This window comes from Mirounga leonina, unplaced genomic scaffold (genome assembly GCF_011800145.1).
Source record: "Mirounga leonina isolate KUSES-001 unplaced genomic scaffold, KU_Mleo_1.0 Mir_93, whole genome shotgun sequence".
NCBI lineage: Eukaryota > Metazoa > Chordata > Mammalia > Carnivora > Phocidae > Mirounga > Mirounga leonina.
This window is the reverse complement of record NW_023270854.1, coordinates 25,722,662-25,739,194: the sequence shown is the minus strand read 5'-3', so window position 1 is coordinate 25,739,194 and position 16,533 is coordinate 25,722,662. Positions and strand designations below refer to the sequence as shown.

Below are 16,533 nucleotides of genomic sequence, written 5' to 3'. Positions count from 1 at the left end.
TTACCAGATAAAGACTTTAAAATGGAAATTGTAAAATTAAAAAATAGATAATCTGACATGAATTCACTGAATTGGCTTAACAGCAGACAAAAAGCTAGACCCACATATAGACAATGGAGCCAAGGTAAATCAATGGAGAAAGGAACGTCTCTTCAACAAGTAGGGCCAAAACAACTGGACACATGTCTAGAGGAATGGAAGAAAGGGCAGAAATGGTAAATATGCAGGTCAATACAAAAAGTTACTTTTTAATCCTTTAAAAATTAAAAAAAAAAAAAAACCTCAAAGTCTAAAGCAAAAATAAGATACTCTGGGGTTTATACACACAGATAAGTAAGACAAATGACAAGGGCAGCACAAACAGGCAGGTGGATGGAATTAGTGTCATCAAATTCTTACACTGTGCATGAGGTTGTAAAAATATTACAACTTAACAACCTAAGCAGTCGATGATGAAATTGGGATATACGCTGTAATCATGAGAACACTCACTGAGAGAACACTACTAAGTGGTACTGTTAAAAAGTCAAGAGAGTAAATAGAATGGATTCAAACATAAATATATTTGATTAATCTAAAAGAATTCAGGAAAATTAAAAACAGAGGAACAAAAACCAGATGGAACAAATAGAAAAGAAACAGTAAAATGGTAACCCAAACTCAATGATATCAGTAAAGACACTACATAAAAACAGACTAAATATTCCAATTAAGAGAGATTGATAAGGACATGCGATGCTGTCCAGAAAGAACACATTTTACATATAAAGATACAGACAGACTGAAAGTATAAGGACGAAAGCTATAGCATACAACCACTGAAATAAATAAGATATGGTGATGTGAACAGGAGATACATTTTGCAACAAGGGTCAATTAATCAGAAGGACATCATCATTCTAAATGTGTGCCAGTTAAAGACAGAGATTCAAAATACATGAAGCAAACACTGACAGGACCAGAATCAGAGCTGGAGACATTAACGCTGCTCTCCATTACTGAGTACAAGTAGAAAAAAATGAGAGGATTAGGAAGATCTAAACACCACCATCAAACATGCCTTAAGTGATGTAGAGAACTCAGCAAGTGCAGAACAGACATTCTTTTCAATTACACATGGAACTCTTCTCAACACAAATAAGACATATTGTGGCATAAAGTAATTTTTAGCAAATTTCCAAAGACTCACATCATGCATAGTGTATTTTGGACTGTAAGAGAATTCAGTTAGAAATTCATGAAGTATCTAGAAAATCCCCACAATTCTAAAAAACCAGAGTTTAAAGAGAGTTCCATTTTGTTCTAAATTGGGGTCCTACATCAGTTAGAACTTTCTTGCCATGGCACCGAGAGAGGAATGGACAGCAGGTAGAAGACTGGTAGTTAAACCAACTTTTAGCATCTCATGAATCAAATATGCACATTATCACTGTAAGAAATAATTTGTATGTATCATTTTGAAAAAGTAACAGAATTAGAAATATTAGGTTAGGTTCAAAGCAAGCCCCCAAACACTGAATCCATTTTAGTTGAGTCCACTTACTCTCCCCTTCTCAAATTTGACCCTTTATCATAACCACTGATTATCTCCACCTTATTGCTCCTCCTCTGTGTCAGCTCTATGATCAAGTAGGGATTTGTGCACTAACTGGAATCCTTGTGGCCTTCCACGTCTGGCTTCTTTCACTTAATACAATGCTTTTGAGGTTCATCTATGTTGTACCATGTATCAGTACATCGCTTTTTTTATATGGTTGAATAATATTTTGACATACAAATATACCTCATTTAATTTGTCCAGTGATCATCTGATGCACAGTTGTGTCGCTTCCACTTTTGGACTAGTATGGGTAATACTTAAGTGAACATTTGTGTACAAGTTTAGTGTGGAGGTCTTTTCAATTTTCTTGGGTATATACCTAGGAGTGAAACTGCTGGGTCATACTGTTTTTCTATATTTAACTTTTTAAGGAACAACAAACTTTTCCAAAGCAACCCAACCATTTTGCATTCCCAACAGCAACACATGAAGACTCCAACTTGTCTACATCCTCACCAACGCTTCCACTGTCCTTTTCTGATCACAGCCATTGTAGTGGGTGTGAAGTGCCCAAGTACCCAAGTGAAGTGGGCACTGTGGTTTTGATTTGCATTTCCCTGATGGCTAATGATGTTGAGCATCTTTTCTTGGCATTCACTTTTAAATGTCACAGTGGCAGTGGTCCATCAAAAAAGGAACATGGTTGGTTCAGGAATACCGATCTTTGGCATATACGGGTGTATTAGGAAGATATATTTAGAAAGCCAACTATCATTTGCAGTAAGACATCTGCATTAAGATGTACATGTTTGATTTCCAGTCATCATTAGATTATCTACATTTATTGGTTATTTACTACTCTGTACAGTTACAAGTATGATTAGCTACAGCAGAAGCTTCTTAATCTGGGAGTCTAATAATGGAAAGATTTAAACAACAGAATTATTGTAAAAGCCAGTCCCCAGGCCCCCGCCCCCGCCAGTATTAATTCATTTAAAAATAACTTAGATTATCATAACTACAGAATGCTTTAGTATAAACTGTGTAGAAAAGCTGATAGTGTAATTTGACAGGCTGTGATATTCAAGTATCCAATCCTTAAGATTATAGACAGTGTGGAACACAGCAAACCAGACAATTACAGTGACACCACAGCTACCTCACTGGTAACCTAATTAGTTCTGGTGGATTATACATTTTATTAGATAATAACTGTTTTAAAGCTTTGACGTGTGTAATATTTATTACATGCTAAAACTTTTTCTCCACTGTGTCTGGAGTGGATAGCTAAAAGTTAGAAATTAATTGAATTAGGTCAGGTACAAGGTATTTTGTGAAAACAATCTACTATCATTCAGAACACACTATTAAGTTAAAGGAGCACTGAAAATCTGATCCTTATCCCCCACCTCCAAATTTCTCAGAAAATCTGTTATTGGGCTCATTATGGTTTTTCATCACAAAGACATATTTATTCATCGGGTAACTAAAACTTTGAACAGAAGCACACAATACTTAAACAGAAAACTACTGGAGTGCTCTCAAACTTTCATTTAATCTAATGAGAGAAAATCATAACAATTATTCTGCAGAGTAGCATGGGTAACTTTTTCATTGATAACAGGGCCCTCCTTTGGATGGTTCAAATATAATTACGTCAATATAGAAGGTTCTTTTTATGATATATGTCCCAACTTCTCCACACTGAAGACTCAAAATAATACTTGTGGGGTTTTAAAGAGGGCAAAAATGTCTATGTCATTACTGAGGAATTTTGAAAAGTTAAGTTTTACCTGTATCCATACTTTGGTTCAACTGCTGATCACTTGTTTCTCCATCCTCACTGATATATCCAGGAGGTGGCGTTTCTACAAAAGTTTAGAACAAATCAAGCACAGGTGCAACTGAATGAATCTCACCACTTTCCTCCTAGCTACCAAAGATAACCAAAGAATCACTCTGAATAATAAATATGAGTATTATATAACATTATTATAAAACATAATATTTGGTACTGAGGACTTATGATCCAGGTTCTGATCCAAATCTTACAGGTGAGTCCTTAAAGCCTACTTGTAATATAATCAAGCTCTCTAGGCATATTTTCTTAGCTATTATTTACATATCTGGCTCATTCCCATATGTATATTTTCTGGAGCAAGAGCCAAAAACAGAACTTCCAAGATGCCTCGGTTCTGAATCAGTATGCTTCAAAGACATTAGTACCTACTTTTTTCTTTTTTTTAAACTAATGGCCATCATGGATGGGTACATCTAGGAGATGATTAAAGAACACACAACGCACATGAGATTTCGGATTACAAAGTAAATCGGGCTTACCTTAGGTTCTATGGGGCAAAATATGGTAATATGTTTCAGGAAAGGTCTAGTTTGAATTCCACCTAAAAAGTACATTTCTCCAGGGATTTCTAACCACTAAATCCTGAGTGTTTGAAGGAGAAATTTAAATTCAAACACGGACTACTGCACAAACCTGAGGCAAAATACTCCCTGAAAAAAATACTCTAATGTGTCATTTCCAACATGCTTAATGAACAAAATGTTTATATTCAAGAGGCATCTGAACAGCTGAATAAGCTTCATGTAAAATAAATACATGTATATAATTTTACCAGTTAGAATCTCAAGGAAGAAAAATAAGTGATTATCAACAGTTTAGCATTTTCATGGCTGGGCAGTTTGAAGCAGTTCAAGGTAATGTAATTACCAAAAGGGAGAGGGAGACATGTGGGTGAAAGGGCTCATTCGCTGAACCCTTCACACTCTCCCTTCAATAAGCTAAGCGCAAATCTGAACCTAAGTAGGGAACTCTTCATTCAGTGTCAGTACCCCAAAATTGTTACTGAGGAAATTCTAGGAATAAAATAAAATACCTTCGTAGACTCAAACAATAAAGAACACAAAAACAAGATTAATATGTATCAATATGTACTATCTTAAAGGTTAAAGCTAACAAAATTAAACAGGGACGTTTTGTCAGTTTAACCACCCACGTCTCAAAGGTCTAAACAGGAAGAACTACTGAACTTTTAAATACTTTATCCTGTTTTACTTTTCTCTGTTATTATCTGTAAAATAATAAAGCTATTAAGCACTTTGGAGAAAATATTAAAATTTCTCTTGAAGTGGAACAGAAAAATGAACCCTTGGCCTGAACTGTCAGTTGACGCTGGGTAAAGCCCCATTGTCTGGAAAAGCAAATAGGTGTGACCCACTTTTGATTTTGTACTTTATAAAATAAACCAAATCTAAACAAATAAAGAAAGGAAGATAAACCCAAACATCTCCACAAGTAAAAGCCACTAGCCACTTTGATTAACATCCTTCCATATAATTATTGGGGAGGTGTCTTACAAGACTGTGTGCTGACACCTTGGTTTCCTGGTATTGTTGAATAACACAAATTCCCACATCAACGACTTAAAGTGCACCCCCCACACCACACACACATAACTACCTCCGGCTAAGGCTTCTCCCGAGCAAGGGCCTGTTTCAGTCCTGCCCCCCACCCCGTTAGTCCTCATACCCCACCTGCTCTATACCCTTCCCTCCTAACTTCTCAAAAAGTTTGTTTCCTATCAACCAAAAAAAAGTCTTTAACCCTCTTTTGGAATAAAATAATAGTTAAAAAAATGCACATTAAAACAATCAGGAAACACTTTCTACCTTTAAAATTAGCTATTTTAAAAAATCCTTTTTCTTATGTTTTTAAAATTGTCTTCAATAAACAAGCATTATATCCATGAGACACATTAACAAAATCTTTTTTTAAATGTACTTGAAACTAAGTTCCTTATATATTTTCTGTCATATTAAAAAAAAAAAAAAAAGAGTGGGGTGGAGAAATATTACAAAAGGAGAACAAAATTGAGACACTAAAATATCCAACGTATAGCTCAATCCTCATCCTAGTATTTTATCTTTAGTTTCTGCTAGGAAAAAACCCAAAAAACAAAAAAGGGAAACACAAAGTAAGAAAATATTAGTTGTTCTTCTAAAAAACAATAGTGAGGGGCGCCTGGGTGGCTCAGTCGGTTAAGCGACTGCTTTCGGCTCAGGTCATGATCCTGGAGTCCCAGGATCGAGTCCCACGTCGGGCTCCCTGCTCAGCAGGGAGTCTGCTTCTCTCTCTGACCCTCCCCCCTCATGCTCTCTATCTCATTCTCTCTCTCAAATAAATAAATAAAATCTTTTAAAAAAAAATTTTTTTTAAATTAAAAAACAATAGTGAAAACTAAAACTGCATCATGGAATATTATTACTAGGTCACATAATATAGTAATTAGAGCCATAGTAATAGTAAAGTATAGTAATTTGAGAACCATGTGGTTGAATTCATTTATTTTTCAGCAGAGGTTCCTGAGGCCCAGATGAAAAAACTAAATTAGAGGATTTCTGATTTTCAGTACAGCAGTGCTGCTACATCTTAGGAATTCTGTCTCCTATGGGAATGCTACATTTCTCTCAAACATTATCAAACTATCTATGAAAATGATTATTGGGTCGATTTTCAGTGACACTTGTTTTAGGAATACTTTTTTCCTGTACCACTTATTGTGCTTACATTCTGCCTCTCTCTTAGCTTCAACAACTAAGACAAACTTACTAAGACCTTTTCTTTTCTGCTTCTCACAGTACTTTGATTAAAGCCACTGCAAAAGAAAATGAAATACAAAGTAAAACTTTTCTCCAGACAAAAGCGTTTAAAGTACGACGAGGCTCATACGTGTCACAAAATCATCAACCCACAAAGTAGATTTTTCTATTCAAAATCCAGAAGCCCTTTAAAAAGTCAAACCACAATTTACGAATACTTGACTGTTTAGGAACAAACTCTGTATCTATCCCAATTTTCAGGAGATTCGGAAGGCAAAAATACCTGGGATGTAATTGCTCTGGGGCTCGATGCCCGCTGGGAAATTAGTGTTTTCTGGAATGGAGTGGGTATAATCGTCCAGAGGAGGCAGTTCTGTCAGGATCTCAGGATGCCGCGGCACCAGTACTGGAGGCAGAACTGGAAGAGGCAGAGGGGTCCACGTCAGCAGCAAGGAAGCAGGGATGGGCGCTGGGGGTGGGGGACAGACCAGACCTTCGTCGCAAAACTTCACACACACACGAAAAGAAGAAAGTAGCCTGCTTAATTTTGAAAATTTAGGGCTCACCACTTTGGCATTATACTAGCTACTGAGAAACTGACAAATCTGATTGGTTTTAACTTGCCATGTAGTCCAGAATCTAAATTTCCCATTTATCCTGTACTTTGACGAACAAGGTCATTCTGGTGATATTATTATTACCCTAAGAGTTCATAAATCCCCGCTGGAAAAGGTGCAGAAAGAGCTGTGAAGTCCGATTTAGGCCATTTCTAAAAATATAGCTGTCTTCTCTTTAAAAGTTTCAAGTACACAGCTAAGTAAACTAAAAGTCTTGCCATGAACTTCACTAGGCTGCTTAGATGCAATCAATACCATTAAAGTACTTCAAAAAGATGCTCAAAGAACAAAATGACTCAACACAGCTCAGGCAGCAGACAGGTAAAGAGGTCTATCAGTTTAGTTCCAAGCAGACTGGGAATCTGGGGATTAGAATTTCCTAGATATGTAACTCTGAGGTCAAACAGTATGCTCTCCCAAGAAACGGACATATCTGACCCTCTAAGGGTTTATTTTTCCCTATTTAAAACATTTAAGAAGTACTTTTAATGACTAGCAAATCATACACTGTATTTTTAGGTAATTTATTAGAATTTTACACCAAAGTTTCCCAGGGGCAACTGCCTATGAGTACCTAACATACTTAAGGTCAAGCATTAAATTTAAAACAAGGAAAAAAAGCCCCAATTTTTCTACCTGGTGTCTCAACTCTCTGGTAGTGGTAAGGGTTTACACATACTTCATCCTTTTTAAGATTAAAAGCATATTCGCAGTTTTCGATCGCTTTGAGCTCATGGTGACTGTGAAGGTCAGGCCAGCGCCACAATCGGCAATATATGACGTGTGGCAGTCCTTTTCGATGAGACACTTGTAGACGGCCATCCAGAGACCTGTTGAGAAGCAAGGGGAAAGAAAGGTGGGAACTTTAAAAACAAAATAGGCACAGTCGACCGGGCTAAATTAATACAATAAGAGCATAAAGAAAGGAATGACAGACATCTAGTTAGTTTCAGTGAGTACAAGGAAGAAAAATGCACTATTTAATGGGGCTGCTAGAAAAGTAAGCAGCAGCCCTAGCAGATGTTTCTCATAAATACGCTACATAAATGACTCGGACGTCAATGAGTGGCTAACCACTTGGGAAGAAACTGATGTTTAAAAAAGGATCATACAGTATACTTGAAAAACTTTTTGCCAACTTCTATCTTGAGTAAATCAAGCTCTTACTTAGGGATGCTCTGGAGGGCATTAATACTGTAGGTGACTGAATTATCAAAAAAAGGAACTAGTGTGAAGAATGGTAAGTACCAACAATGATGTAAAGTAACTTACTCAAACTAATGTAGCCCATTACCCACTTGTGATTGTTTTGAGTACCGAGGTGTAGTTCTATAGCTCACACAGTAATGCAGATGGTGATGAAATACAATGAGATGAAATGGACAAATACCAATATGCTCCAAAAGAGAATAAGGTGATTTAAAAAAAAAAAAAGAGAGAACATAAAATGAGTTAGCCTAGCGTTAACTGTGATATAAGGGGTTTAGTAAATAACTATGTATTTATTAGTATAAAGAAGAGGAGATTTAGATGACAGCAAGAAATTTAGCAAAAACTGGTTATAGATCTACTTCAAAATTAGGCCAACAACAGATTAAAATCTAATCTCAAACTCAAATGAGAATATAGTTATCAAAGTTCCTATTTTTTAGGGGATGCAGCAATTTAAAGAAGATTCAAAACTAAAATTTCATCGATCAAAACATCAGCTGACACATTTAATATATCGTTAATACCGGCAAGCAGGTATTTTAAATGCCATGCCTTATTTACATTAAGGAAACATCCTAGGCAAAATGATACTGAGCAACCCATAACAGGTCTTCCAAAACGGCCCCCCGCCCCAAGATTGCTAGGATTCCATAGAGGGCAGAATATTCACCTGGTTTGTTCAGAGAAGCTGTAAAGGCCTGTTGTATCCCACTGATCTATCGTATTTGGTGTACTCAGTCCCCAAATTTCAGAGCAAGTGCTGTGCATAAATTGAAAAACAAAAAATTGATGTGAACATGGAAGCATGGTTATTCAAAATACCATGATGTAAAACATGGAAAATGTACAGAATACTTCCTTCACCCAGAAAATATATATATCGCTTCACTTTTTCACGGGCTTTTAGTGCTAGTTTCTATATTTTCCATATGAAGGAAGCCAATAAAATGGAACATGTGACTCCAGATAAGTTATGATTATGTTTTAAAAATGTGAACACCAATGCTCTCTAGCTTCATGAAATCATACCTATAATGCCCTTTCCAATTTCCTCTACTCACGACAAAAGACTAATACCTGTGCCTTTGGCCCTACTGAGAGTGCTTCATTTAATAATCTTGTTTTTTTTTTTGTTTTTTTTTTTAAAAAACTTATCTAAAACTGGATGTCAACTGGTCTTTTCAATACAGGAAAAATTTCACTTAAGTTAGATTACATATCCACAGTTAAGATTTTCACATCATTTGTTTGAGAAATTTATCTATTCAGTTTTACTACTACTACATAGGAGAAGGAAGTGCATTCTGAAGTCATTCAAACATAGCATACCACCTTAAAAGCTTTAAGAAATTGCTGTGAGGACTAAAGATAGGTGAAAGCACCAAATTCTTAAAAAATGACATGAATATGAAAAATCACCTATATCTAGTTTTTCAAAATTCAATACACCTGAAGGACACAGACCAGGAAGACCTCAAGCTTTTTCTTCCACATCTCATGCCAGACCATGGGCTGCCCTGAGAAGATTCTCCCTACTTCCCTGCCATGGCTTTATGTCACAGTCACTTTTCATTGTGGGAGAAGGAAAGAAGGGCTTCAAAGGCAGTCTGGAATGGACCTTTTGCCTCTCAACAGGTCTCAGGTCAAAAGTTGCGCTTTTTACAATTAAAGTCAGAAGGTAATTTCTGAAACAAACTCAAACTCCATTTCTTACATCTTACAAAATCATCAAAATTTCAAAGAAGAAGAAGAACCATTTCAATTTTTGGAAATAAAATCAAACAACTGATTAAACTCCAGATGTACACGTTGCTAATGAACTGAGTCAACATTTCATAGGACACTGTGGCAAGAGCTGTCTTCCTGTGGCCTGGCAACACACCTCGAAGGGGCTGCTGGGCCACCGCAGAGCCACCGGGCTACAGACACATTTCATGCCATGCCCTGGCGGCTACAGCAGCCAGACTGGACGATTTTTACAAATGCATTTGCAGACACTACCCAGCATCCTCTTAAGGTATTTTATAGATTCTCTTGCTTCTTAGGCTGTAGAAACCTTTCATTTCCCAAACAACAAAAGTCAGAAAAATCAAGAAACTGGAGGATAATGTAAATCTTTTCTTTTTTCCCCAAAGATGTATTGACTAAAAAACCCGTAACATACACGGTTCTTTTATTTAAGATATTTATCAATTATCTACCGAAAACATAGAGCACCAAGTTGTTTAAATCACAATAAAATCAACTACATTCTAGAGTGTTATGAATCTGAATTTAAACCTCAGAAGGGAAAGTATACAGCTTACTCTTCAACCTTTGAAAATAATTCGAGGAAAATGACTAACAAAAGATTAGATCAAGGGGCTATTCTGCTCTTATGAACGTTTAATGAAGATTTCACTCAAGTAATTCTGACACGGACACAGAACCAGAATCTAAAAGAGAGCACAAAGAGCTTAAGTTGGGCTTGAATCAAGCCTTGAAATATATCAGACAATAATAAACAGTCCTTGTTCAGAACATGCAATCAATCTAGAGGCAGGCTGACCTAGATCCCACCCCCAACTCAGCCACTTTCCAACTTCCATCACAGGGTATGGATAAGCCTCAGTCCTACTGTTTACTGTAACATCCCTCTCCAAATTAAAAGAGTTACTTAAAAATATTAAATTCGCTTCTAGCTAGTAAAATTTTTGCTTGTTTATTTAAGAAAAATGTCTTTTTTTAAAAGAATAAATTTATAACAAAATACACAAAGCACCTGGAATAAATGAAAGTATAAATGTGTCAAAATTACCCAAAGAAACATTTTAATTATTACTAAAGAACACAAAGGCAAAGTAAGCCAAGAGAAAAGCATCTATCTTCCTATTCAGGAAGACATCATAGTGATATCAATTCTGCCAAAGTTATGCATTTCATGCAATCTCAATACAAATCCCAGACAAAATTACTCCAAATATAACATAGCAAAATAAATAAGAATGACCAGGAAAACTTTAACAAAGAAGAGTAGAAACTGGCCCTACCAAATTCTGAAATGTTATAAATTCTCAATAAAAACAGTATGCAATTAGCAAGAGTACACAAACAAAACAGAAGTCCTGCCTGTAGAGCAGTCTCAATTAGGCGAATCTTCCTTCAGATAAAAATGACAGCCTCTCAACAAAATATAATAAAATCAACTATTTGAAAACAGTGGAGAGAGACCAAAAGGACAAAAATCAAAAGGAAGTCAACCTTTGTAAGGGGGGAACTATACTGGATGAGCCACATTTAGGTGGCTTTGTATCTAAGGACAGCCCACAGTCGGGAGCTTGGCAGGACATCTAGACCTTAAGCAGAAAACTGCAGTTTGACTGACTGGCACAAACAATCAGAGAATGGACATGGGGCTGCCAAAGAGGCTGGAAAAAGAAGGAGAAAAATCTTGTAAGAAGGAGTGACAGGGGGAAAAATATCAAAATATGAGTGTGAACACTGCCCAAATCTTTGACTGACCTCTCAACTACATATATGGGAGAGACTATACAGCCTGCTGAAAACTAGCACTTGGAAATCTAAAAGAACAAAATCCTGAAATCTCAGCTGTTGCTTACATCAGAGGCAAACAGTTTGGAGTTTTGAGGCTGACCAAAACTATCTGCTAGAACAAAAATCAACTCTTCAGAGGAAGATAGCAGTTTAGAGTCTCTAGAATATTTCATCCCAAATTATCCAGTACAAAAAGTACAAATTACTAAACATATGCAGAAATAGGAAAATGTTACCCCCTAGTCAACAGAAAGAATAGCCAGTAGAAACAGACCCCCAGAATGAAATAACAGACAAGGATTTTAAAGTAACTACTGTGAATATGTTCATGGACTTGATGAACAGATGGGAATCTCAGCTGATTAATGGAAACTATAAAAATGAATCAAATGGTAATTCTAGAACTGAAAATTATAAAATCAGAAATTAAAAAATTAACCTGACGGTTGGGGGAAGACAGAAGAGTCAATATGAAGATGAGTCAACAAAAATTACCTAAGCAGAAGAAGCAAAATGAAAAAGATTGAATAACAAAATGAACAGTCTCAATAATGTACAGCCCAAGAGGAAGCAAAAACAAACCAGAAGAAATATTTGAAATAGTGACGGCTGAAACATTTTCAACTTCAGTTGAAACTAAACTCATACTTTAAAGAAACTCAGTTAATACCAAGCAGTTTAAATACAAAGAAAATCACACTTGGGCACATCATTGTCAAAATATTAAAAACAAAAGATGAAAAGAAAATCTTCAAAGTGGTGAGAACCACAAAAACTCTTGGCATAAAGGACTCCATCTAAAGCCCTGCACTAAGAGACTTGATTAAGCTCTAGCCTGGCTTCTAGGAGCCTAAGGTCAAGTCCCTGGTAGGATCCAGACCCTTTTGAGTTCCTGTTGGGGAAAAGGTCAAGACGGCCAAAAGAATTTACCATTTGTTCCTGCCAACACTTGTCCATAGACCCCTGACCTCCTTTTTTAGCATTTACTTAAAACACTTGCACTTGTAAATCCTTTCCCAGTCTCTTTGAGATGTACTGTATGTCTCCTACAGCTCAGGAGTCTTTTCTCAAGTACCTGAAATCTGTTCCTTTGAAATGTAATCAGTCATCAGAAAGGGCAGATCTGTCTCCCAGATTACCCTCAGAGGGAGGGCAGAAGCCTAACTTCGAGAGAAACGCCATTTAGCAGACACAGATGGCCCAATCACACTGATACTGACCAACCCTCTTACCCATTTTTTTGCTAATTTTTCTCTTCCATGACTCTGCTCAAGCCTCTACTCATTCCCCCAGCCCCACTCCCATATTTTCCCAGTCACCTCTATGCAAATCAAAATTGAGCTCAGCTCTTCTACCACCATGATTACTGAATAGTCTGTTTTTACCACCTTTAATCAATGTCTGGCTTTAACTTTGACAGTAGCCAGAGTAGAACAATCCACATATGCCGAGGAATGGATACATGAGTATCAATTTCTCATCAGAAACAGCAGAAGCCAAAAGACAATGGAACACCTTTAAGGAGCTGAAAGGGGAAAAAACCAAACTCAACCTAAAATCTATATCCAACAAAAATATCCTTCATATAAGAAGTCAAAACAAAAACATGTCCAGGTAAACAAAAACTGAGAATTCATTTGTAGCAGACTATGCCCAAAGAAATGCTAAAGAAAAGTTCTTCAGGGTAAAAAACAGCAATAGATGAAAACTCTTAAGTCACTGAGAAAAATTAAGAGAACTAGAAAGCATTAAGTATGCAGATAAATGTAAAAGACAGTATTTTTCTCTTAATTTCTACAAAAAGGAGATGGCTATTATAGCAAAAATTATAACTCTAAAAGTATGTGGATGCAATTTGTATGACAACAGCCAACAGAAACAAAAGGATGTGTTAAAAACAGCTACACTGTTGCAAAGCTAAGGATTCATATTGTCACTGAGAAAGCAACCCCTGCCCAAAAAAAGGAGGAGGGACATAGCAAAAAAAGCATAGAGAAAATTAAAATGAAACACTAAAAAATAATTAACCCCAAAGGAAGGAAAGAAAAGGGAGAAGAAAAATCAGATGATAACAGAAAACAGAGAATCAAGTGTAAAGAGTAAAACAAGAGTAAATCCACCACATCAATAATAACATTATACATAAATACACCACACATTCCAATAAGTGGCAGAGACTTGTCAGAATGAATACAAGATGTAAAATATCTACAAAAAAGATGTACTTCAAATAGAATACATTAGCTGAAAATATAAGAATGGAAATACACAGTTCATGCAAGCAATAAGCTTAATAAAACATAGTATCAGAAATAATAAGGCTTTAAGACTAAGAATATTACCAGAGGTAAAAAGAGACATTTCCTAAGAAGGTCAATTCATCAGAAAATATTAACCATCCTGTATGCATCTAAAAATACATTTCAAAAGACATTAAACAAAAACTAACAGATCTAAAGGATGAAATGAACACATCAATAATCAGAAACTTCGGTAACTCTTTGGATAATTAGACTGCAAAAAATAAAAATCCATCTATCATAGAAGAGCTGCACAATACAATCAACCACCTGATCTAACTGACATAAACAGAATCCTTTTCAAGTATACATGGGACATTAAGAAAAAGAGAACCAGATATTGGGGCCATAAAAAAAGGGTCAATTAATTTTAAAACTTTGGGATCTTATAGATTCTGTTCTTTGGCCACAAGAGAAATTAGAAACCAATGACTGAAAGATTCTTAGAAAAGTCCCAAATATTTGGAAATTAACAACACATTTCTAAATAACCCATGGGTCAAAGAAGAAATCACAAAATAAATTAGGAAATACTTTCCATGATAATGAATCTACGATACAAGAAATTTGGGAGGGGATGCTAAATCTAAACTAGTGCTTAAAGGGAAATTTATTGCTTAACAACTACATTAGAAGGAAGAAATATTTTAATGACCTAATCAACAATGATATGATTCTAATTAACATTGTACCGGAGGTCCTAGCCAGCACAATATGGCAAGAAAAAGTGAAAAGCAAAATTGGAAAGGGAAGAAATGAAACTACTTTTCACTTTTCTTTTTTTGAAAAAAGCCAAACTCAAAGAAACAGAGAGCAGAATGTTGTTTACCAGGGGCTGGAGGGTGGGAAAAATGGATATAGCTGGTCAAAGGATACAAACTTACAGTTATAAGAGTTATAAATTCCGGGGATCTAATGTACAACATGGTGACTATAATTAACAATACTGTACTACATATTGGAAAGTTGTTAAGAGAACAGATCTTAAAAAGTTATCTCTCCCCACACAAAAAAACGTTATGTGAAGGGATGGAGATGTTAACTAACTTTACTGTGGTAATCATTTTGCAGTATATGTATATCAGATCATCACATTGTACATGTTAAACTTACATGTTGTATTGGCAATAATCTCAAGAAAGCTGGAACAAAAGCCCTGCTTTTTTTGGACAATGATATAATTGTTTATATAGAAAATCTCTGAAGCAACTTCTAGAACTCATTAGTAAATTTAGCAATGCTGCAGGATGTAAGGGCAACTTATAAAAATCCATTATATTTCTATATACTAGCAATAAACAATTTGAAAATTAAAATTTTAAATTCCATTTACAATAGTGTCAAAAAAACAAAATATTTAGACAAATGGTTTAAAGCAAAATATACAAGGCCTATATACACTAACATCTGAAAACTGTGCTGAAAGATATTAAATAAACCTAAGTATACAAAGAGATACACTATATCTAAATATTAATTACTTAAGATTTCTATCTTCCCTAATTCCCTAATAATATTTGGTCTATTTTTTTTCCAAATCCACTGCAATCATGATTTCAGCAAGGTATTTTTATAACAATTGACAAGCTGGTTAGAAATGCAAAGGATCCTGAATAGCAAAACAATCTTGGAAAAGAAGAATTACAACACGGGTGAGATGTATTTATCTCAGAAATACTTAGTTGGCTAAAAGAAGCTGAACATAAACGACTAGATATTGAATGATTCCATTCACATGAAGTTCTAGAAGGGGAAAAAAAAAAAATTGAAAGCAAAAAAAAAATTCAAACAGTGGTTGCCTCAAAAACCATTGGGAAAGCACAGGAAAGAATGTTCTGGATGATGAAAATGTTCTATTATCTTGATACACTGTAAACGCATTTGTCAAATATCATCTTATTGTGCACTTATGATTTATGTACTTTGCCATTTGAAAACTGTACCTTAAAAAACTAACAACAAAAACCCAAGAAAAAAACCCAAAAGAACTCAATTAGACAAAACTCAGAATGAAAATCAGCAACAAAAAAATATTCATATAATAATTTAGTATATGATAAAGCTCCCTATGAACTTATAGGGAAAAATCTCTAAAAATCATATTAAGTGAAAAAAGCAAGCACAGTATGTATAGTAAGCTACTCTCTTAAAAAAAAAAAAAGAAGTATCTATGTATATGTGTATGCCTCAGGACACACACACACACACACACACACAGACACACCATGAATGGGTTATCTGAGGTGGAGGAGGGGAAGAAGACTTTTCAATGTATGTTTGTTCTGTTTGTATGTATGCATGCATGTCTATATGTGTATACATATACAGATTTTTAAACCATGTGAATATATTGTCTTTTTCCAAAATTAAACAAATGAAACAAAATACTGCCACAGAATTAAATGCAAGTCAAAACATCTTGACATTTCTATAAAAAGATATGCTTCTAACCTTAGATAACTAAGCATAAGAAGTACAGACTGTTATTTCCTATTCTGCGTCATTTCAGCTCACGTTGGGCATTACTGTAGGAGACGATAAAGTGCCAGTGAGAGTCCTGTTCATTTTCCTCTGGCACAATGTCTTCTCTAACATAGGCCTTTGGAACCCATTTTCTTCCACATGCATTTATGTCAATAGCCCCTTCCTAGCCACCTTTTGACTTAACTACTATTTCTTTAGGTATGCCTACCAATTCAGGGCAATTTTTAAG

The 16,533-nt window shown here is 35.5% G+C and overlaps 1 protein-coding gene across 4 annotated transcripts in view; it reads right to left on the bottom strand.

Annotated features, from left to right (window-relative positions):
* Positions 1 to 16,533, bottom strand: part of SMAD2 (SMAD family member 2) — an 82,094-nt gene that overhangs the window by 20,411 nt on the left and 45,150 nt on the right. For all 4 annotated transcript variants that reach the window (XM_034996040.1, XM_034996038.1, XM_034996041.1 and 1 more), the window contains 4 exons: positions 8,657 to 8,746; positions 7,411 to 7,604; positions 6,441 to 6,575; positions 3,334 to 3,408 (listed from right to left, as the gene is read on the bottom strand). In XM_034996040.1, the coding sequence (XP_034851931.1) occupies positions 3,334 to 3,408; positions 6,441 to 6,575; positions 7,411 to 7,604; positions 8,657 to 8,746 (494 nt within the window). The remainder of the gene's footprint in view (positions 1 to 3,333; positions 3,409 to 6,440; positions 6,576 to 7,410; positions 7,605 to 8,656; positions 8,747 to 16,533) is intronic.